Source organism: Cherax quadricarinatus, chromosome 79 (genome assembly GCF_038502225.1).
Source record: "Cherax quadricarinatus isolate ZL_2023a chromosome 79, ASM3850222v1, whole genome shotgun sequence".
Lineage (NCBI taxonomy): Eukaryota > Metazoa > Arthropoda > Malacostraca > Decapoda > Parastacidae > Cherax > Cherax quadricarinatus.
In genome coordinates this window covers 9,327,720-9,352,194 of record NC_091370.1, presented here as the reverse complement: position 1 = coordinate 9,352,194, position 24,475 = coordinate 9,327,720, and the positions used below count along the sequence as shown (strand labels likewise).

Sequence of the window (24,475 nt, the reverse complement as noted above, 5' to 3'; positions counted from 1 at the left end):
AGTCTCTTCTTTAACTGCCTCCAATATATTAAACACCTCTGTATTTGATTGAAGAAGCCTGCTGCCCAGACAGAATGCTACGTTAATATAACATGTGGAGTGAAGAGCTAGTAATTTTGACCAGGTTGACAATATTGGTTATAATAATTGTTTGGTGGCAACAATAATGGATAAGCATTTACAATAAATTTACAGAATTTAGAATGCTAAAATAATATTAAGAACTGTTTAAATATACAAGTACTATATGATCATGTGAACTGACATTAGATAAGTGAAATAGCCATTTATATACTTTTAAAATCAAAACTAGCCATATAATTTTTTTTTAAACGTTAGCTCAGTTTACTGTACAGTATATACCAGCCCCAAAATACATACCTACTTATTATTCCATTTTCTAAGAATTTCAAATATAGCTCTGTTTTGTGATGACCTGGCGGATATTGATTAAGTGCCAATTCCGCAAAGGTAAATTTGTACAGTACATATTGTGCTGATCCTTAGCAGTACCTACTTTTTAGTATTTCATTTTTTCAAGTGCTTGTTTTTGAAGAGTTTACTGTACCTTTTCAACTATAGTTAATTTTGTACATTTTGACTCCAACAGTAATATAGAAGATTGTTTACAATTCATTCCCTTATTTCAGTTCTTAATGGTTCACTGGTTTGAGGATCGGCTGAAGGCAGTGGACAGTGAACGTCCGTGTTGGTTTTCATGGATGATACTGGGGGTTTGGCCTTTTATGGTGGTGGTGGGTAGCCTTACACAATGGAGGATCACAGGGAGAGGCATCTATCACCAACAGTGTAAGATATTTTGATTATTAGACAGAAAAAACTGTAGCTCTTTAAAGTTGTTTTGTGATTTAAAAATATCCATCTCTCATCTTCGTTCATATGCATGTGGTAAGACAGTTGGTGTCATGAATGCAACATCTATAAATATTCTGTGTACAGAGGCATATTAGTTCTCAAGTGTATTGTAAGTGTATCCTGCATGCAATAAAGATGTGTGTGTTGCATTAACGAATACTAGACTCAATCATCGTAAAGCAAGTTCCAGGCACTGCCATCCAAAATTTCATCTGTCCATCCTAGCCTGTCACCACTGATAAAAGCTTATTAGAAAGGGATACATCTTTGTCAATAAGTAAATTCAAATTATGGGTATATTTGTTTTTCCAGTGGTGCCCTCCAAAAAATCTCGAAGTGTGAACCTCCAGCGAATGAGGAGTCGAGAGGCCAGGGCTGAGATGCGGCAGAAGAAATACCGGTATTTGTATCAAGTTCGTACTGCTCACGGGGACATCATCAGCCAGGTGAATATGCCAGTGTCCGATCTCAGATATACCACTGTTAGCGAGGCTTAGCAGTGTCTGGCAGATTCGTGGTGGTGGGACTAACTGGTGGTTGTGCCGTCTTATGCAAGTGTTCAGGTATGCATTGTTGTTCCTCTTGTTTACGTCCTGTTTACTGCCTTCTGCCTCCTCCAGTCTATGTGAACTTCTTGATGAGGTACAGGCCATCTTCCTTCAACATTTGTGTGAGTTATAAATAAGAAATGCTCTTGGGTGTGCTGAAACATTCCATCTACAGCACCTCTCCTACTTTCCTATTATCCTTTTCTTTATTTTAACATAAGCACCCATTTTTATGTTAAGTAAGCTTTCATGGCTGAGTGTTCATTACTTTTTATAATACAGTCTGTTAAATTCACATTGTGTATGTGATTACTTTCAAATAGGCAGTCTGACACATACAAGGACAGTTTTTTTTTTTTAAGAAGGTCATGTTTGATGAAGAAGACATGTCCAACACAACTGAGGTAACATACATGGATCTCTCTATCAATTTTTTTTTTCTCAGTTTCTTTCTCTCTTTTATTTTATTTACACAAGGGTTTTTACAGGATTAGGTAGTTGAGAGAGTAGAAATGACTAAGGAAATAAATGTGAGAGGGCACCCTTGATGAAACAAGAATGCATGACTTACAGAATTCTAGTATTGTTTGGGTTTAATGAAGTGACCCCAAGAAGAAAGTATGTAGGGAGGAGGAACAACAAATTAGAGATCTGATGAAAGAAATGGGAGTTTGAAGTACAGTGGTACCTCGAGTTTCGAACAGCTCCCAACTTGAACAATTATGTAAGTGTATTTTTGGGGGTCTGAAACAGACAAATCTAATTTACATTATTCCTTATGGGAACAAATTTGTTCGGTATTAGCACTCGAACAGCCTTCTGGAACAAATTAAGTTTGTAACTCGAGGTACCACTGTAACTCAAGCAAAAATCAGTGTTTTTAAGGATAGGAGCATATGGCATTGTGAATTCTGTGTATGATGCCAGAAACATGAATCTTGGCACTGGACAGAAAATCTAATCTGAGAGGATTTCATAATTTTGATGCATATCCAAGATAAGATGAAGGAACATAACGTGAGATATGGAAAAAAAAAAAAAGGAAGAAGCAGAAGATTGGAATGGGAAATAGACCACCTATCTTGACAGTGGTGAACTGACAGGGGTGAGGGTAGCGGGGAGGCCTAGAAATACCCCAACGCCACAGAGACTCCTTGTCCAATATCCCTTAAAGCAAAGTAACAAAAAAACATGCCTAGAAAACAGTGAGCGATAGAAGAATCAAAACATGGTACCCAAATGTAGATGGAGTAACCAACACAAGTGAAAACCTAGATAGTGTAACCATTACAGATAAAACCCTCAGGAATAATAACAAATGCAGCATTCTCAGAGGGTTTAGTAGAGTAGCAAGAAGAAAAAGGACAACAGAGGTGGAGTAACACTGATAGTCAGGTGCCACTGAAATTTTGAGAACTGGAAATTTCATGTACTGTAATGTCTGGAGAGTCGAGAGTAATAGTGGTTGTGATGTATAATCCACTGCCAAACAAAAGGAAATCAAAAGAAGAGCATAATCAGAATAATAGGACAGTGATTCATATAGAGACAGAGCAAGAGATTTAATCATAAGGCAGTTAGCTGTGAATACTTAAGACTACACAAGAGGATCAGAAACAGAGCACAAAGCTTAAGGGAGCAGCAGCAAAGAATTCTGAGTGAATTATTGAAGAAGACAAACCATACCACAGGTGGGGCTTGAACCTGTGGGTTCAAACCACACCTGTGGTATGGTTTGCAATCGTGTCATTACGATTTCGTGAGTCAATTGAACAACAGTGAAAGGGGGAGATGAGCCAGTGAGACAATCTGATTTTCACATAAATGAATATGACATGGCTTAAATTAATTATGGGGAACCACTAGGTGTCAGAAGAAATCTGGTGCTGTACTAACTTTTGAGAAATGAGAAATTTTCTGAGAAAAGTACAATGGGAAAGGGAGATGGATGGCAAAACTGCAAGAATGGATGGAGAAAACAGAGTCAAAGGAAAGATTTGTAACAAGCAGGAAGAAAAACGGAGTCCATGGTTCAATCAGGAATGCATAAGCACCAACTGAAGGTGCAAGGGGGCATGGACCAGATATAGAGTAAATCAAACTACTGAACACAAGACAACAAATACACAATTTAAGAAGGAAAGCTGAAAAACAATTTGAAAATTATAAAACATCCTAGGATAAAACTGAACCAAGTTATTCCACAACCACATAAGAAAAAGACACCTGTCAGGGAGCAAGTGGCAAGGCTGAATAAGGTATACAAGCTAATAGAGATTGACCAAAATATCTGTAGAACATAGCAGAAGATTCAATGAGGTCTTCACGGAAGAAAGTAAAGAGCACTTTAGTTACAACAGAGCAACAGGTGCTAGGAAGCATCAACACGAGAAGTGATAAGACCACTGATGGAAGACTTAAAAAAAAAAAAAAAAAGGGATCGGATTACATATCTTGAGTTTTTAGAGAAGGAGCAGAACCTCTGTGTAGGAAGTGTCTTCAAGAGGCAGTTAATTACAGGACAGTATCACTAGCATGAATACTGTCGAAAGTTTTCCATAACTTTTGACAGTGTTTTCTGGAGAAAATTGCAGGGATAAGAATATTGAGCATGTAGAGAGAAGTTTCTTAGTAGAAGACTAGTATGGATGGAAAATACTTGTGTGAACCTATTGGAGTTCTATGGTAAGAGTCAGAGATAAAACAAGACAGTGTTGGGTGGACTGCAGGAAAGCATTTGATAAGAGTACCACACCAGAAATTAGAAGAAGAGGAAGGGTGAGAAGGCAGCAAGTAACAGTAAGGGATAAGACAGAATGGGAGAGAACAAGAAGTGGGATCCTTCAAGTTTCAGTATAAGGACTGCTACTGTTCTTAATATAAGGCAGTGATCTACCAGAAAGGTTTGAGTTCTATGAATCACTATTTGCTAATTATGTAAAATTAATGAGGAGAATGAAAATAGGAGAGGACAGTAAACTCCAGAGACCTGAAATGACTGCAGTTGTCAAACAGGTGGCTTCTTGATTTAACCCAAACAAATGCAAGGCCATGCATTTTGGAGGAGAGGGCAGATCAGTCAGAGTACATCATGGGTAGGGAAAACCTTCAAACATTAGAGTCAAAAAGACCTGGGGTAAATTAACACCTAGCACATCACCAGAATTGCACTTAAATCCTATAATGGCAGCAGCATGTGTAAGATTAGAAAACCTCAGAATAGTATTTAGGATCTTGAACAAATAATGTTTCAGAACTCTTTATATGACCTATGTTAAGCAAATCATTCATTATACAGCATGGAGTCCATGTCTAGTCAGACACATGTAAAGGATAAAAAAGGTCCAAAGGTTTGCCACCAGACTAGTACTAGAAATGAGAGCAATGCCCTATGATGAGAGATATAAGAAACTGAGCATTATGACCCTGGCAGAGAGAACAAGGTAGGGAGAATGATTACTACAAACAAAATCCTAAGAGGACTTGATAGGGCAAATATTAATAGACTGAATTAAGAGCACCAAGATCAAGGGGACACTGGGATGAAAGAAATATTTCTTTAGCATCAGGGTGGTTGAGAAATGGAATAACTTGGACAAGGAAATGGTGGAGGCAAACTCGGTACACAGATTCAAGAGTAGATATAACAAGGCCCAAGAGGCCAAAAATCAGTGATGTTGATCAAAGTGGTCTAGTGGCAAGGCCAGGAACCAAGTCTTGACCCTTACAAGCACAAGTTGGTAAGTACACATATATATGCAGGTATACAACAAGTCTGTTTTTTTCAGAGCTAAGGGAAATGAGCTGTGAGAAGAGGCTAAAGGAACAGAACCTGCCAGAATTATACACCAGAAGAACCAGGGATGACATGATAACAATATACATAATACTCAAGAGGAACTGATAGGAAAGACAGGGATAGAGTGAGAGATGGGAACAGGTATACGAGGACACAGTTAAAGGGTAGACAAGATGTGTCATGGGAATATCAGGAAATACCTATTCAGTCTCAGTGTAATCAGGAAGTGGAATAGCCTGGACAAAGAAGTGGCAGAGGCAGGCTTCCTACATATTTTTAAGAGCAGATATGATAGGATCCACAAGGCTTGGAGGGAGTTAATTTGGCAAGTGACACATTGAGTGGCAAGGCTAGGAGCCAAGACTTAACCCTGTGTAACCACATACCGGTGAGCACATATAGTAAAATGCATACAAAAGACCAGAATTAGAATATGCAGCAGCAGAATGGTGTCCACACCTAAAAGATACATATGGACAAGATAGAAAAAATTCCAAAGACATACTGTAAATTAGCTCTCATAGCTAAAAAAAAAAAAAAAAAAAAAAAAAAAAAAAAAAAAAAAAAAAAAAATCTCCAAGGAGAGACTGAAGTCATTAGATATGCCCTCACTGGTCTGATAGATAAAAAGGTGAGATAATGATAGCATGCAGAATTATCAAAATGATATTAGAAAGTTTTTTATGCAGGCACATCACTGGAGTGGGTTACAAGAGACAGAAATAAGTGCTACACATGCTAAAAACTTTAATTATATGGTAAATACTAAAGATTAGTCTGCCTGAAATGTGCCACATGCTAGTGGCTTTCTTTTGTGCTTAACAATATTTTATTACATGTAAATCACATTATACAGTAGGGCCCCGCTTTATGGTGTTTCACCTTACGGTGTTCCGCTAATGTGGCGATTTCAAATTATGACCAAAACTCGCTATATGGCAACCCGTCTTTCATATATGGCGAACCCTACTTGGTTGGCTTACATCCTCCATTAGCACATCTCTTTATCATGTCTGAAACCTTTACAAAATTTCAAGTGTTTTAAAGTTATTGCATATTTTATATGTACAGTGGTACCTTGACTTACAGGTGCCCCAACTTATGAGTTTTCTGAGTTATGAGTCATTGCTCAGTTGATTTTTTGCTTCAAGTTGTGAGCCAAAATTTGAGTAACGAGTGAGCTTCAGATACGCTGCCACTCGCAGGAAATATAAAAAACCTCCTTTCAATTTTGATACCACTGGTAGTGTAACCCTGCCAGAATGTTCTATAACATATGCCCTAAGTAAAGAGAAACAATTCTGGAACATGTACTTAGCTAATTGTGGTTGCAGGGGTCAAGACTCAGCTCCTGGCACCGCGTCTTCACTGAACGCTACTAGGTTCTCTCTCTCCCTGCTCCATGAGCTTTATCATACCTCATCTTAAAGCTATGTATGATTCCTGCCTTGACTACCTCACTTGCTAGACTATTCCACTTCCTGACTATAACTGAAGAAATACTTCCTAGCATCCCTTTGACTCATCCGAGTCTTCAACTTCCAAGTGTGACCCCTTGTTTCTGTGTCCCCTCTCTGGAACATCCTGTCTGTCCACCTTGTCTATTCCACGCAGTATTTTGTATGCCGTTATCATGTTTTCCCAACCGTCTTGTCCTCCAGTGTCGTCAGGCCGATTTCCCTTAACCTTTCTTTGTAGGACATTCCCCTTAGCTCTGGAACTAACCGTGTTGCAAACTTTTGCAATTTCTCTAATTTCTAGATGTGCTTGATCAAGTGTGGGTTCCAAACAGGTGCTGTATACTCCAGTGTACAGTGTCTTAAACGATTCCTTACTATGGTGTTGGAATGCTATTCTCAGGTTTCCCAGGCACCCATATGCTGCAGCAGTTATCTGGTTGATGCGGGCTTCCGGAGATGTGCTTGGTGTTATGCTTACCCCAAGATCTTTCTCCTTAAGCGAGGTTTGCAGTCTTTGGCCACCTAGCCTATACTCTGTCTGTGGTCTTCTTTGCCCTTTCCCAATCTTTATGGGTTTACATTTGGCAGGGTTAAATTCGAGAAGCCAGTTGCTGGACCAGGTGGCCTGCTTGATCCTCATCTGATTTAATTCTCCTCATTAACTTCACATCATCTGCAAACAGGGACACTTCTGAGTGTATCCCTTCCATCACATCATTCACACATACCAAAAATAGCACTGGTCCTAGGACCGACCCCTGTGGGACCCCGCTTATCACAGGTGCCCCCTGTGATACCTCATCACGTACCATGACTCGTTGTTGCCTCCCTATCAGGTATTCTCTGATTCATTGCAGTGCCCATCCTGTTATACACGCCTGATCCTCTAGCTTCTGCACTAATCTCTTATGAGGAACTGTGTCGAAGGCCTTGCAGTCCAAGAAAATGCAATCAATCCACCCCTCTCTCTCTTGTGTCTTACTTCTGTTACTTTATCATAAAACTCCAGAAGGTTTGCGACACAGGATTTGCCTTCCACGAATCCGTGCTGATTGACGTTTATACTCTTGTTCCGTTCCAGGTGCTCCTCCACTCTCCTCCTGATGATCTTCTCTATGACTTTGCATACTGTACACATCAATGACACTGGTCTATAGTTTAGTGCCTCTTTTCTGTCTCCTTTTTTAAAAATGGGAACTACATTTGCCGTCTTCCATACCTCAGGTAGTTGCCCAGTTTCAAGGGATGTGTTGAAGATTGTGGTTAGTGGCACACACAGCATTTCTGCTCCCTCTCTAACATCTCCCCATGGGGAGATGTTGTCTGGTTCCAATGCCTTTGAGGTATCAAGGTCCCTTAGCAGCTTCTTCACCTCCTCCTCAGTTGTGTGTATGTCATCCAACACTTATTGGTATATTCCTTGTTGGTGTTCCCCTCTGTTCTGTCTTCCCAGAGGCCTTCCTGTCTCCACTGTAAATACTTCCTTAAATCTAATGTTGAGCTCCTCACATACCTTTTGATCGTTTCTTGCGAGTTCCCCACCTTCTTTCCTCAGCCTGATCACCTGGTCTTTGACTGTTGTCTTCCTCCTAATGTGGCTATACAGCAGTTTCGGGTCAGACTTGACTTTCAATGCTATGTCATTTTTGTACTGTCGTTGGGCCTCCCTTCTTATCTGTGTATACTCGTTTCTGACTCTTCGACTAATCTCCTTATTTTCTTGGGTCCTTTGCCTCCTGTACCTTTTCCATTCTCTGGTGCACTTAGTTTTTGCCTCCCTACACCTTTGGGTAAACCAAAGACTCACTTGGTCTTCCCATTATTTCTGTTGCCCTTGGGAACAAACCTTTCTTCTGCCTCCTTGCATTTTGTTGTTGCTTATTCCATCATTTCGGCAGGCCAGCTGGCTGATTTGCTTTGGCTGTCTCTATCTCCTGTCTGTCTGTATCTATGTCTATGTCTCTGTCTCTGTGTCTGTCTCTCACTGTCTCTGTCTTACAGGTACACACAAATAGCTATAGTGTAAATTACCTAGGATAACCCAAAAAAATCCAGTCAAAGTGCTATATTGTGCTTGTAGATACAAGGCATAATAAGCATGACCGGCAAGTAATACACATTTTCACTTGTTCAGGAATCAGACATGACACGGCTGCATTGTGTGTAATACCTGTTGGTTCATGAGCGGCTCTCTCTCTCTGAGACAGAGACAAGTAGAGACAGGAAAACAGCAATATAGGCAGACAAATAAACAGACAGATAAACACAGAGCTAGATAGAGACAAATAGATAAAAACAGATAGAAACAAATAGATAGACAGACATGTTTGTGTAACAGTGAAAAATAAAGCCAAGGCAGTTCACGATCATCAAATGTCACTCCACTGCTGCACTGTCAGCAGTGGAGTGACACTCATCTCACTGTGCTTCAAGGAGTTTCATATATACTCCAACATTTCTAAAACACTGCTGGGACCTGGCAAAAAAGGCAAAAATCCTTTATTATTTACAAATACATTTTTCTTATTTAAAAACCTGTAACAAAAAAATTGGGGTGGTTTTTTTGGGGCTGGAATGGATTAATGGAATTTCAGTTAATTTTAATGAGGAAAATTGATTTGATATACATATGAGTAAATTGAGTTACGAGCTTGGTCACGGAACGAATTAAGATAAGATTAAGATAAGATTTCGTTCGGATTTTTAACCCCGGAGGGTTAGCCACCCAGGATAACCCAAGAAAGTCAGTGCGTCATCGAGGACTGTCTAACTTATTTCCATTGGGGTCCTTAATCTTGTCCCCCAGGATGCGACCCACACCAGTCGACTAACACCCAGGTACCTATTTGCTGCTAGGTGAACAGGACAACAGGTGTAAGGAAACGTGTCGAAATGTTTCCACCCGCCGGGAATCGAACCCGGGCCCTCCGTGTGTGAAGCGGGAGCTTTAGCCACCAGGCCACCAGGCAGTCAAGTCAGTCAAGGTACAACTGTACTCCGATAATTTTACTTATGTGTACCTGTATCTAAATATACTTACACACTGTGCTGGCATGCAGGTACACATTAAAACTCTCTCTCTACTCTTGATACCATATTAATAATAATAATAATAATACTGTAATAATAATAATAATCTCTTGGGCACATGAAATGTCATATATTACATTAATATCGACATTTCCATTAATCCATATATGACATTTTTTTTCAAAATTATATGATAAATACACTATGTAATATATAAACATGATAAATACACCCCACAGTAGAATAAATTAACATAAATATGAGATGTGATAGCCAGGCAACTTGTAGGAGGGACAGCAAGAATAATGTTTTCTCTAGTCCAACATCAGAGAAAATGTGTACACTATAATATTACTGGGGGTAACTAGAAAATTATTACTTTTGTATGCCTTCACTCAGAGCGTCATTTCTTCAAAAAATGGTGTTACATGAGAGTGGGAGTGTTCCTCTTTATTTATTCTACTGTATCAACTTGGAGACAACTTGTACACAATGTAAAGTGTTTGTATTATGGTATAAGATTCATGGGAATGAACGTGTATCAACCAAAAGCAGATGTGTCTGTTTGTTTACATTATGTGTGGGTGGGGTGGTGTTGGGTGAGGTGGGCTGCCCTGGCTGGCTACCATACTTCCCACACTTTACTTCCTACAAATAAATACGAGACGCCTCTCACCCTACATTAAGACTACAAATATTTTAGGATAATTAATGGGTGTACTGTGTGTGTATTTTACTTTTTATTGTTTTTTAATGCCTAGTTCTATTACTAACTTAATATAAATTAACTAGTGTAAACTTTTTGTCTGGCATTTATGAGCGGGAAAAAATGGCATTCCACTTGAAGGCGATTTCCATTTTAAGGTGGTAGCCCAGAACCTAACCTGCCGTATAAGTAGGACCCTACTGTACTGAAGAAAGAAATAAAGAAGAGACCCAGTGAGCTTAGTTCAGTTTTTATATCTACAGATAAGTAATATTAGACACATTGATCTAAGAGTGGAGGACCAGGAAAGCTCATGATCTTAACCTACCAGATTTAGTACACTTAGGTGAATACTGCAGAGAGAGATGGGCTGTTTTAAGGTTCCAAACAAATTAATAATCATGGGTCTTAAAAGAGTATGCAGCTGAAATAAGTTAAGAACTCTTTAAATTGTTTGAAATTTTGCCTCTAGAAGATAAACTGGTGTACAAATGGAAATATTATGTATGTATTGTGCTGGTATTGAAAATAGGTGATGGGGGAAACCTTTTTATCTATGGTTCTCACTGGTAAGTATTACTGTGAAAATACAGCAACAAGCCATTATATTATTGCATTAAAAAATGTTCAACTGTAAAAGAGTGTTGCCAAAAAATATTAAAAGGGGATGAAACAGTTAAAAGAGCAAATTCCTGCTAAATAGTTGTTTTTTTCCATTGACAGACTCCTGTACTGTATATGAAATCTGGTAATTAGATATTAAGGCCATCACTGATATTCAAAAAAGAAATGAAGGGCAAATTACAGATATTTAATTTGAAGAAAGTCTTTTCAAAAGGGCTAAGTCAGTAAAAGACAAACAAAGACTTGTTCCTTGAAAAGAATATGCAAACTAAAAATGTGGAAAAATTATCCTCATGCAGTAATGAGATGAAAAAATGTGGCAAGCAGGGATGGATTAAAATCTTCATGGGCCTTGGGCATTCAATCATGGGCCTCCCCAAGGCAGATCTATGAAAGGTATGTGCCTATATGGCAGAACTTGCCGGAATAAACACAACAGAAAATGTGCAAACATGTTGAGAAAGGAAAAGTGTTGCTTTCACAAAGAGTGCAAGTACTTCTACCCAATGATGTGCAAAGCTTCAACACAGTTCAGAGAATGTTATGACCTGAACTGCCCAGACCATCATGTAAAAGGACTGTGGCACTACAGAGAAAGGGAAAATGAACAGCAGTCTTTTTTAGACATAAAGAGAAACTATCGGACCAAAGAAAGAGACAAAAAGGGGAAATCCTACAGATGGGCAGAACAATGGGACATACCAAACCAGGCATCAGCCCATCAGGGCCAAATTCAGTACTGGAGAAACCAGGGGTATGTACATCAGGGGTAATACTGTACCAGGTAGTACATCACCAGTGGTATTAATGAAACACACAGGAAAACAAAACATCCCAAATGGTAATTCCTGCTTCATATTTGCAAATATTCGGGGCCTGAAAACGAGAAAGTTACTTATGTCAATGGGCTCCTGTCAGAAGCGAATACCATGTTTGGGGCATTTACAGAAACACACACAAGGGATTTTTTGGATGGAGAGATAAAGATAGAAAACTATAACATGTGTAGATGTGATAGAATTAATAGGTCACAGGGAGGAGTAGGACTTTACATAAAAGCTACTGTCTGTTGCACAGAAGTGCTGAACTCTGTGAATGATATATGTAGTAGAAATCCTAGGCATTAAAGTGGAAAATAAGAAGGTGGTAATTATCCTAGTATATAAACCACCATCAGCAACTGCTGAGAAATTCACAGATCAGTTAAGGAAGATAAATAGCTATCTGGATAGGGTAGAAAATCCCACACCAAATATTTTACTCCTCGGAGATTTTAATCTTCCTCATGTAAAATGGCACAACGCAATGTTATAACAGAGATATCTCTGGGAAGCACCCTGGCTCAACAGGCACATACCAGGGAACTAATGAGGCTTTGTGAAAAGTACTCATTGAACCAACAGATAATTGATCCCACTAGAAATGAAAATGCCCTGGATTTGATATTCACAAACAACGAGGAACTAAGCAGAGACATAACAGTTACAAAAACAATATACCCTGATCACAGCACTATAGAAATTCAAATGAGTATTAATTCTGGGTTAGGGAACTGCATCACTAATGTTAGAAATGGGATGTTCAGTAAGTTTAATTTTAACAACCATAGAATTGGCTGGGGAAAAATAAACCAAGAGCTATCAGACATATACTGAGAATCTAACATGAGCACCCTAAATCCCCACCAGTGCCTAGAGAAGCTGAATATAGAAGCATACAAGGTATGTATGAAGCACGTACCATTGAGGAAACCCGGAAGAAGATCAGATATAGAAAGACAGCATAGGAGATGGTACAGAAGAAAATTGGTTACTGAATTGCTTAAAAAACACAAATATATCGCAACAGAGGAAAGACAGACTTAGCTGAGAGATCACTGAATTAGAGCAAACACTCAGGATGTCATGCCTAACAGAAGAAGTACTAAGGGCCATACAGGATATTGCAAGAAACCAAAAATCTTTCTATTTCTATGCAAAATCCAAGCTAAGAACTACCTGTAGAATTGGACCATTATTGAGAGGAGATTCGTATACTGACAATGAACAGGAAATGAGTGAAATCCTAAAAGAACAGTATGAGTCAGCATTTAGCAACCCACTAAATGACAGCAAGGTAGAAAATGCAGAAATATTTCTCACTACCAGAAGGCTGCACAAATCAACTGACATTAGTACAAATCCCATATTTCAAAAAAGAAATGGATAACATGCCCACTCACTCAGCACCTGGACCAGATTCATGGAATGCCCTATTTATAAAAGAGCACAAAGTACCACTAGCACAAGCCCTCAGTATTCTATGGAGAAAGAGCATAGATCTAGGTGAAATACCAGAGGCCTTAAAGAGTGCAGACATAGATCCTTTAAATAAGGAGGTAGTAGAGCATAAGCTAAAAATTGCAGACCAGTAGCCCTAACTTCTCACATCATAAAAATCTTTGAAAGAGTGACGAGACGGCAGATTACAAATTTCATCGATCAGCATAACCCGAACCAGCATGGTTTTAGAGCAGGACGATCATGCCTGTTAAAGGTGCTGAACCATTATGACAGAATTTTGGAGGCGTTGGAAGACTATCAAAACGCAGATGTCATCTACACCAATTTTGCAAAGGTTTTTGACAAATGTGATCACGGAGTGATAGCGCACAAAATGAGGGCCATGGGCATTATGGGGAAGGTAGGCAGATGCATTTTTGGGTTCCTAACACAGAACACAAAAAGTAGTAGTAAACAGAGCAAGATCAAGCATCATCGAGGTAAAAAGTTGAGTGCCCCAAGGCACTGCCCTGGCACCTCTGCTGTTTCTCATCCTCATAGCAGACATAAATTAAGAATTTTATTTCCTTGCATAGTTTACACTGTGTAATTACAATTTTAAGTACATACAAAGAAAGCCACTACCATGCCGGGGCATTTTGGGCAGACTAAACCTAATGCATAACATACTACTTAATACTTGGCATAGTATTATATTTTGGCTCATTTTACATAATGAGATTGAGACCATTTTAGTTTTGAAATAATCTTATAATGCTTGGAAATTTTTGAGTTGTTGGTGGTGATAATATACCGTATAGTGTTTGTGTGGTTAATTTTGGGAGATGGGCGATTACTAAGCAGAGCCTTGAATTGGTGTGCAGGCAGGACCCTTTTGTATGTTCAGGCAATGAGTTCCAGATCTTAGGGCCCTTTATATGCATAGCATTTTTGCATAGGGAGAGATGGACACGAGGAATATCAAAGAGTATTTTGTGTCTTATATTATGCAAGTCCTAGGTAGTAGGTTGGTAGACAGCAACTGCCCAGGGAGGTACTACCGTCCTGCCAAGTGAGTGTAAAATGGAAGCCTGTAATTGTTTTACATGATGGTAGGATTGCTGGTGTCTTTTTTTTTCTGTCTCATACACATGCAAGATTTAAGGTATGTCTTGCTACTTCTACTTACACTTAGGTCACACTACACATACATGTACAAGCATATATACACACACCCCTCTGGGTTTTCTTCTATTTTCTTTCTAGTTGTTCTTTTTTATTTCCTCTTACCTCCATGGGGAAGTGGAACAGAACTCTTCCTCTGTAAGCCATGCGTGTTGTAAGAGGCGACTAAAATGCCGGGAGCAAGGGGCTAGTAACCCCTTCTCCTGTATATATTACTAAATGTAAAAGGAGAAACTTTCGTTTTTCCTTTTGGGCCACCCTGCCTTGGTGGGATATAGCTGGTGTGTTGAAAGAAAGAGTATGCAAGTGTGTTCTGTTGTAGTTCTCAAGAAGGAGTTTGAGAGGAGGGTTAATATTGGAGAATAATGTTGTGTAGAGTAGGCACAATAACATGAGTGGGTATTTTGTACGTTAAGCAGGTCCAAGCTGTTAAATAGTGGTGGGGTGTGTTGCCTGGCACAGGAGTTTGTAATCAATCTCACAGCAGCTTTTTGTTGGATTATTAAAGGTTTAAGGTGATTTACTGTGGTTGAACCCCATGCACAAATACCATACGTGAGGTAAGAGTAGATGAGAGAGTGGTAAAGAGCAAGAAGTGCCATTTGGGGTACATGATATATTTACTACAAGTACATGTACATGGTATACAGATCTAGCTGACATCAATGACCTACTATATAGAAAGCCCCTTGTTATGCTGAGGATTTAGGGCAAATTAGGTCAGTGTCCCAGGATGTAACCCACACCAGTCGACTAACACCCAGGTACCCATTTTACTGATGGGTGAATGTAGACAACAGGTGTAAAGAAACACACCCAGTGTTTCTACCCTGGCTGGGAGTCGAACCTAGACCCTCGTCGTGTGAAACGAGAGCTTTAATCACCAGGCCGTATCTTAGAGAGGATGCCTACTGCTTTGGAGATTTTTGCGGGAAATATGCTATATGTGGGTCTGAAGTTTAACCGTTTCACTGATCATAAACTTGCTCTCAGTGTCGGGAAAAAAAAAAAAAAAATTCTTACCAAAATCTTAAGAAAATTTTTCTGAGTGTTTTAAAAGAATTTTTTTTTTGATGAGTACTTACTGAGATATAGAGGCGTGAAGTTGACAAAGTGAATCGCTTACGGCAACATCGGCGACTGGCGCTCACTCGGTAATATTATTTTTACTTTTATTCTATTTTTTCTTTTCTAATATTTTATTTTTTCAAGTAACTTTTGTGGCCTGTAAGACCAATATAATGTACAGTGGTCCCTCGCTTTTCGTAGTTCTCGGCAATCGTAAATTTCGCCAATCATAGGGGTATTTTCGTATAAACATGGACTCGCTTTTCATAGGTTGACTCGCGAATAGTAGTTCGTCCGGGACGCGTATGCACGGTGTGAGCCGGGGAGGCCTCCCTACCCAGCCAGTCTGGCATTGTTTACCAGTGAGTGAAGGTCCCCTCAAGTGCTCCTACGAAATATTTCATAATATTCCACTCATTTTATTGCTTGCAAGTACTAAATAAGCTACCATGGCTCCAAAGAAAGCTCCTAGTGCCAAGCCTGTGGTAAAGAAGGTGAGAAATATGTACAGTGACAAAGTCTTGGGCCATTTTAGGGAAGTGTTAGAGACGCCAGAAACAGAGCTCTCTCCACAGTTACTTTGTGAGACAGGACTAGAGTGACTCTCAAGGTGGTCCAAGTGGCATTAAGAAACAGAGAAGAGAAGCAACCCCAGAGAAGCAATTGGTACCTGAGGTGTTGCTGGAAGGGGATTCCCCTTCCAAACTGTAAACAATCCAATCTCTCTCCTCCTCCAGTCTCCCATACACTAAGAAGAATCTCCAATGAAGGTAAGTGTTAAGCTGTTAATGTTTCATTCATCATTTCCCATTGTATTGTTTATGTACTACATGTATATTTCATGTAAAAAATTTTTTTGTTTTAATACTTCTGGGTGTCAGGAACGGATTAATTGTATTTACATTATTTCTTATGGGGAAAATTGATTTGCAAATCGTAAATTTCGTTTATAGTAACGGCTCCAGGAACGGATTAATTACGAAAAACGAGGGACCACTGTATATATATCCACTTGTATGCAACACAATAACCACACAAATATTGTTATTATATTGTTTACAAACACCCACGCTGCCTTCCCCACCACCCACGCTGGAAATAAGTCACTGTCTGATTTTTTTTTGTGTTATCCTTGGTAATCTACACATGTGCTGCTATGTATGATAATATATGTAACTGTACTCGTGTATACCTGAATAAACTTACTTATATGCTGTCTTCCCCACCCACACCATCTTCCCCACCACCCATTCTGTCTTTCCTTTTCACTATCTGTATCTGGTATCCTGGGCATTGCTTTGGCCACAAACTCCTCAAAACCATGAAATTCATCTTCACTGACTCTTCCATCTGTGGTAGAACTATCACTTGGGAAGAAAAGAGTTGCAGTTCGCCAGGAAGTGAGAGATTTCTTACCACGAGACATGATATGATGCTAATATAAATTCTGCGGCTTATTTATCTATCACAATTCATCTAATATGACATAGTAAACAATATAATTAACACAGAAACATGATATATACTCTAAAATGAATAAAATAGGCCATAACATGGTGAGTGGGAGAGGAAATGGCAGACACCGTTTCCTCTCCCACTCTGACTATAGCATCTTCCCATGCTCTTATAAGAGAAAATGGAGTGTTAGTGAGGCTGACTACAGTAGATCACTAGTTTCCTAAGGAAAACACTGAGACTGTGTATTTATAAATAAGAAATATTGTATAAAAACAAAATAAAACATAATAGAGAATGCAAAGAAATAAACTGTTTATATAAAGTGTATCCTTACACACTTGGAGCAAAGATGGTGGGAGAGACAGTGTGGCAGATGATGTCAATGGTCCTATAAACCTCCAACAACATTGGAGGATTTAGTTTTGTTTCATCCTTTTCCTTTCGCTTAATCGCTTAACTTACTACATTCTTAAACCTTTCAGGATCGACAGGCCCTCTCAAAGAGTTGTTCTCAGGGTCGGCCAAATTTAAAAAAAAAAAAAAATATTTTTTCTTATGAAAAGATAGAGAATCTTTTCCCAATCATAATGACACCAAAAGTATGAAATTTGATGGAAAACTTACGGAATTATGCTCTTGCGAAGTTAGCGGTCTCGACGTTGTTTACACATTGGCAATTTTGCCCACTGTGAGCCCTATTTTCGGCCAATTCCAGTGTACTTGTCGACAAAAATCATAACTATTTCGCTAGAACTCCTTTTTTTCTATCGAATGAGTACAAGAAACCACCCATTTACTGATTTCAACTATCCAATACAGTGGTCAGAATTTAGCAATTTTGCCAATTTCACACAAATTTCAAAAGATGCCAATTTCCGAACAGGGTCCAGAATAAGCAAGAAAGACATTCCTGGCACTTAAATAACATTTCCTCTGTTCATTAGTCACATCCCCACACCCCTCTTACATTCTTTTGCTTTCCACTTCGAATTTTTATTCTCACAAAAAAATAGAAGATTTACTGTTGTACAGACTACTGCATTAGTGTAGAAATGGTATAAATAATATCAGCGCATTTGTGAAAGAATATTAGACTCACCAGTTGACATGTATTGGACGCATAGCATGATTTGTTTACTTTTGAACTTTGGTAAAAATCGAACATTTCTGCTACTTTGAGCTCAATTTCAAGGTACTTTTCTTTGTAAAACCAGTCAAAATCATCTCAATTTCTGTAATATGTCTTCCATTCTATAAAATGAGACCAGGAAAACTTGAATACAACAATAAATACCATACGAAAATACAGTGCAAAGTCGCTGTTTTAATCCAAAAACACGGTCAAAGTTTTTTTCCTCATTACACACTGTGTGCTCCAGGATTTTTTTTATACTGAGCACACTGACCACATAGACCTATTCTTTCATATGTAGGCCTACCAGCTTTCTCTCACTAGATTTGAGGGCACTAGAATTTAGGCATACTAGTACATCAAAAACCCTGGTGCGTAAGCTGTACTAGTACGGCTGAAACCCTGAAAGGGTTAATGCTATGCATTAAGAGTGCACCACAGCAGCACACCTTGCATCACAGCAGCACACCCTGCATCACAGCAGCACACCAACTTAACTGATACAATTTGTTGTATTATTATTACGTATTATGTATTATTATTATTAATTTAAGGAATTGGAAGACAGATCCAATTCCCTAGATCAAGAGCCCTTCATCAGCATCAAGGTTCCTTGATGCTGGTGAGGGGCTCTTGATCTAGGGAATTGGATCTGTGTTCCAGTTCCCTAAATTAATAATAATAATAATTAGTAATTATTATAATAATAAGGAGAGTTTTAAAATGCTGCCAACTCATTGCACTGTTTAAATCCCTGTGGGAGCATTTCTCTCATACTTTGCTTACATTTTTTAGTCATTTGGCCAAATTTCTTTTTTCTAACCATGGGTCCTAAGAAAGTAATTGTAAAGGACAGTGCTGAGAAAAAAAAGAGGATGATTTCCATGGAATTAAAGCATGAAATCGAAGATAAACAAGCGAGGTGTGCAGGTTTTGGGTTGAGGGGGAAAAGCAGGGGATGCTCGCTCATAACTCAGAGCAATAAATCAACCGAGCAATGGATCATATCTCGAAAAACTTGTATGTTGGGACACTTGTAAGTCGAGGTTCCACTGTAGTGTCATCTGCAAAAAGAACAGGTTTAAGTAGTTTAGAAGCATTGGGGAGGTCACTGATGTAAATGAGAAAGAGTAGTGGTCCAAGGATGCTACCCTGGGGGACTCCAACAAGAACAGGTTGTATGGTGGTGGCAACACCATTTGTGTATACATACTGGTGTCTTTTGCTATGATTTTAGGTAATTGAGTGAGTGTCCTCTGACTCCGTAATGTTCAAGTTTTAGGAGCAAGAGATCATGGTCAGCTGTATCAAATGCTTTCCGTAGGTCTATGAAGAGGCCCAGTAGAATTTCCTTTTTTTTCCAGCGCTGTATATAGAAGTACAAGTGCATAATTGCATCATTTGTACTTTTGCTTGGCCTAAATCCAAACTGGCAGGGTTAAGTATGTTGTGGGATACAAAGTAGGAGTAAACTTGCTTGTGAATTATTTTTTCAAAGATTTTAGATAGAAGGGGTAGGTTTGATATAAGTCTATAGATATTTAAATCAGTAGGATCACCTCTTTTGTGGGTAAGAGTAACCCTTGCTTGAAGATTCAATGGACTTGTTAAAAAATGTTGCAATAATGGGTAACGACAATTAAGAAGCTTTTTTATACACAAGTGGTGGTAGGCTATTTGGGTCTCCTGCCTTGTTCTTTAGTGTTTTGATGATGAGTGAGATTTCAGTAGGGTTTGTTGGGACTAGGAATAGAGTATTTGGGTAAAAACGCCCATCACACTTTTGTATCATCATTTGCAGATGACACTAAAATAAGCATGAAAATCACTACGGTAGAGGACACTGAAAAATTACAGGAAGACATAAGCAGGGTTTTCCAGTGGGCAGTGGAGAACAACATGATGTTCAATGGTGATAAGTTCCAGCTGCTTAGGTATGGAAAGAATGAAGAACTCAAAAGGAACACTATACAGCCTCTCCTCACTTAACAACAGAGTTCCCGTTCCTAACACCACATCGATAAACAAATTCATCACTAAATGAGGAGCATGCTATAATGGTAGTGGGTTTATGTCAACCATCTCTGATATTGTTTTAATGTCACCAATGCACCATTTATAACATTTTTAGTATATTTTTAAATGTTTATACAGTAGTGTACTGTATATTGTAATAAACAGAATGGAGGAAATTAGCTCTAATATACATTATTTAGGTATGCATACTGGTCAGAGAGCCTGTCGTAAGTCTGAGTCGTCGGTAAATGAATATGTCGCTAAGTGAGGAAAGGCTGTATACAAAACTCAGAGGGTCACCAAATAGAACGAAAGGAACATGTAAAAGATCTGGGAATAATTATGTCAGCTGACCTTTCTTTTACAGACCATAACAAGACAAAGATCAAGACAGCCAGGAAGATGATGGGGTGGGTATTGAGAACTTTCAGAACAAGGAAAATAATGCCAATGGTGACACACTTCAAATTGCTAGTGCTCCCTCGTTTAGAATATTGCTCAGTGCTGACGACCCCGTTCAAAGCAGGAGAAATATCAGAGCTGGAACAAATACAGAGATTATTTATGGCTCACATTGAGCCAGTAAAGCACTTAAATTACTGGGAACACCTTCAGGTCTTGAAGAGGTACTCATTGGAGCGGAGGAGAGATACACGATAATATATATCTGGAAAGTACTCGAGGGCCTGGTCCCAAATCTTCACCCTGCCATAACATACTGGAGTGAGAGATAAGGGAGGAAGTGCAAAATAAACCCAGTGAGGAGTAGGGGTGCGATGGGGACAATAAGAGAACACTGTATCAACATCCGGGGTGCCAGACTATTCAACTTCTTACCAGAAGATATTAGAAACACGGCTGGAACAAGTGTAGAAGCCTTCAAGAGGAAACTGGACAAGTATCTTCACCAGGTGCCAGACCTACCAGGCTGTAATGGATATGTGGGGCAGCGGGCCTCCAGCAGCAACAGCCTGGTTGACCAGGCAAGCACCAGATGAGCTTGGCCCATGGCAAATTAGGTCAATTTTGTCCCAGGATGAGACCCACACCAGTTGACAAACACCCAGGTTCCCATTTTACTGATGGGTGAACATAACCGGTGTAAGGAAACACATCCAGTGTTTCCACCCCTTCGCCGGGAATCGAACCCAGACCCTCACTCTGTGAAGCGAGAGCTTTTACCACCAGACCACGGGGTACTGTATAATCCAGGCCTGGTCACAAGGATGGGTGCATCCCCTGATATTTGTAATTTACACGAGTGACTTGGTGAAAGAAATAAAAATACTTGCAAATGATGCAAAGATCATGTGTAATAGAGAGAACTATAAATTCCTATAAGAATACTGGGATAGGTTGAGCTAGAAGAGTAACAGATGTTTGATGGAATTTAATGTTGATAAATGCCATATAATGGAAATGGGTGAAAGCAACAACAGGCCTCTTTTTTTTTTTTACTCAATGGCTGTCTCACACCATGGCAGAGTGACTCAAAGAAGAAATTGCATTTGGCCTTATTCAGTCACTACCTCTCCAGAAGTGTGCTGACACCACTGTCAGATTACCTTCTGACTGCTCCAAACCTGCCCCTCCTTTAGAGTGCAGGCACTGCCCTTCCCACCTCCAGGACTCTAAGTCTAGCTAACCAGAGAGAGAAAATGGGAGCTACGATTAGAATAAATCATTGAAAAAAGGTTATTTTGGAAGATTTTATTAATGAAATCATAAACTCTTATGCTGTGCTGACCAACTTTAAATTTGAAGATAGGGAAATACCATAATAGCTGTTCATAGACAGGCAGCACTGTATGACCTTGGTGGGTTTAGAGCTTAGTTTTGATTATATTATTATTCATAGCAGGATACATTTCACCCAAAGGAACAAGTATTAACACCCAGTAGCTTAACTATTTCTTAGCCCACCTAACCAGAAGTAATGGCCAGTAATCTAGTTCCCCTTACCATTGCCATCCACCCCATCTCTCCTTTCTGTATATTTCTCTATCCTATTCAGTCAATTTTTATGCAATCTGTTACTTTTGTCAGCTATACTGGATTTTCTTGCCACTCAAACATGTCTTGATCAACACTGTGATAAGCTCATGATTTATATTGTGAATTATATCTCGTCTCATGCTGGAAAAAATGTGAGACTACAAAAGCCTTGATGCATCCCACTACTGTGTTTTGGGCTGAGTAATGAGTGTGCATCAGTGCCTAGAGCTACAAGATGCCATCTTATGGTTAGGACATGCCAATATTTGGGCCCTATCAGCTTTAAGTAGTAACATCTTTATCTTTAGTTAGTACAAAATAGGTTTATTTACTTTTGTTCTTTCATCATGCATTATAAGATATAAATAGAATTACTTATTTCTTACTGAAATGCACATTCATAGATATACTGGACTTAAAATAAAACTTCATAATCTCATATTTATACAAGGTCATATTAAATGATATAACTGTACCTGTCTTAAATATCCAGTTTAACATATCAATAAATGAATATGATATTGTGTATATGGACTTCAGTAAGGCTTTTGACAGGGTCCCACATCAGAGACTATTGAGGAAAATTAAAGCACATGGAATAGGAGGAGAAATTTTTTCCTGGATAGAGGCATGGTTGACAAATAGGCAGCAGAGAGTTTGCATAAATGGGGAGAAATCAGAGTGGGGAAGCGTTACGAGCGGTATTCCACAGGGGTCAGTGTTGGGCCCCCTGCTGTTCACAATCTACATAAACGACATAGATGAGGGCATAAAGAGCGACATCGGCAAGTTTGCCGATGACACCAAAATAGGCCGTCGAATTCATTCTGACGAGGACATTCGAGCACTCCAGGAAGATTTGAATAGACTGATGCAGTGGTCGGAGAAGTGGCAGATGCAGTTTAATATAGACAAATGCAAAGTTCTAAATGTTGGACAGGACAATAACCATGCCACATATAAACTAAATAATGTAGATCTTAATATTACGGATTGCGAAAAAGATTTAGGAGTTCTGGTTAGCAGTAATCTGAAACCAAGACAACAGTGCATAAGTGTTCGCAATAAAGCTAATAGAATCCTTGGCTTCATATCAAGAAGCATAAATAATAGGAGTCCTCAGGTTGTTCTTCAACTCTGTACATCCTTGGTTAGGCCTCATTTAGATTATGCTGCACAGTTTTGGTCACTGTATTACAGGATGGATATAAATTCTCTGGAAAATGTACAAAGGAGGATGACAAAGTTGATCCCATGTATCAGAAACCTTCCCTATGAGGATAGACTAAGGGCCCTGAATCTGCACTCTCTAGAAAGACGTAGAATTAGGGGGGATATGATTGAGGTGTATAAATGGAAGACAGGAATAAATAAAGGGGATGTAAATAGTGTGCTGAAAATATCTAGCCTAGACAGGACTCGCAGCAATGGTTTTAAGTTGGAAAAATTCAGATTCAGGAAGGATATAGGAAAGTACTGGTTTGGTAATAGAGTTGTGGATGAGTGGAACAAACTCCCGAGTACAGTTATAGAGGCCAGATCGTTGTGTAGCTTTAAAAATAGGTTGGATAAATACATGAGTGGATGTGGGTGGGTGTGAGTTGGACCTGATAGCTTGTGCTACCAGGTCGGTTGCCGTGTTCCTCCCTTAAGTCAATGTGACCTGACCTGACTAGGTTGGGTGCATTGGCTTAAGCCGGTAGGAGACTTGGACCTGCCTCGCATGGGCCAGTAGGCCTTCTGCAGTGTTCCTTCATTCATATGTTCTTCTTCTTCTTCTTCTTCTTCTTCTTAAATGGTTCCTCCATTACAACACACAGTGAGGGTAAATTTCTAGGTCTTCACCTTGACTGTAATCTTAAATTTCAGACCCACATCCAGCATATATCTAAGAAAGTTTCCAAATCAGTAGGCATCCTTTCCAAGATACGGTACTGTGTACCCCAAACGTCACTCCTAACACTATACCACACTAATATACCCTTACTTTAACTGTGGTATTTGTGCTTGGAGACTGACCAAAGCCAATAACCTTAAACCTTTAATAACCCAGCAAAGAGCTGCTGTGCGGATGATCACACACTCCTACGCCAGACAGCACATGCCACCACTCTTCAAGAGCTTGAACTTAATATGCAAAATATACACTCATATTATTATGCCTACTATATGTACAGACCACTAAACTCCAATATAAACCCTCTGCTCAAACTTCTCCTGATAGCTCCAACAGAACGCACAGGCATAACACAAGGCACAAAACACTCTTGACATCCCTCGTGTCCATCTCACACTATGCAAAAATGCAATGCACAAA

The 24,475-nt window shown here is 39.2% G+C and overlaps 1 protein-coding gene across 2 annotated transcripts in view; it reads left to right on the top strand.

Moving 5' to 3' along the window:
- LOC128702622 (transmembrane protein 198) overlaps positions 1–24,475 on the top strand; it is a 74,607-nt gene that overhangs the window by 13,093 nt on the left and 37,039 nt on the right. Inside the window, exons 3-4 of one of the 2 annotated variants that reach the window (XR_011394210.1) lie at positions 651–810; positions 1,189–1,439. Coding sequence is in view for 1 of the 2 variants with exons in the window: in XM_070101901.1 (XP_069958002.1) it covers positions 651–810; positions 1,189–1,322 (294 nt within the window). In the remaining variant the exon portion in view is untranslated. The remainder of the gene's footprint in view (positions 1–650; positions 811–1,188; positions 1,440–24,475) is intronic. The other variant, XM_070101901.1, reaches the window with a different exon arrangement.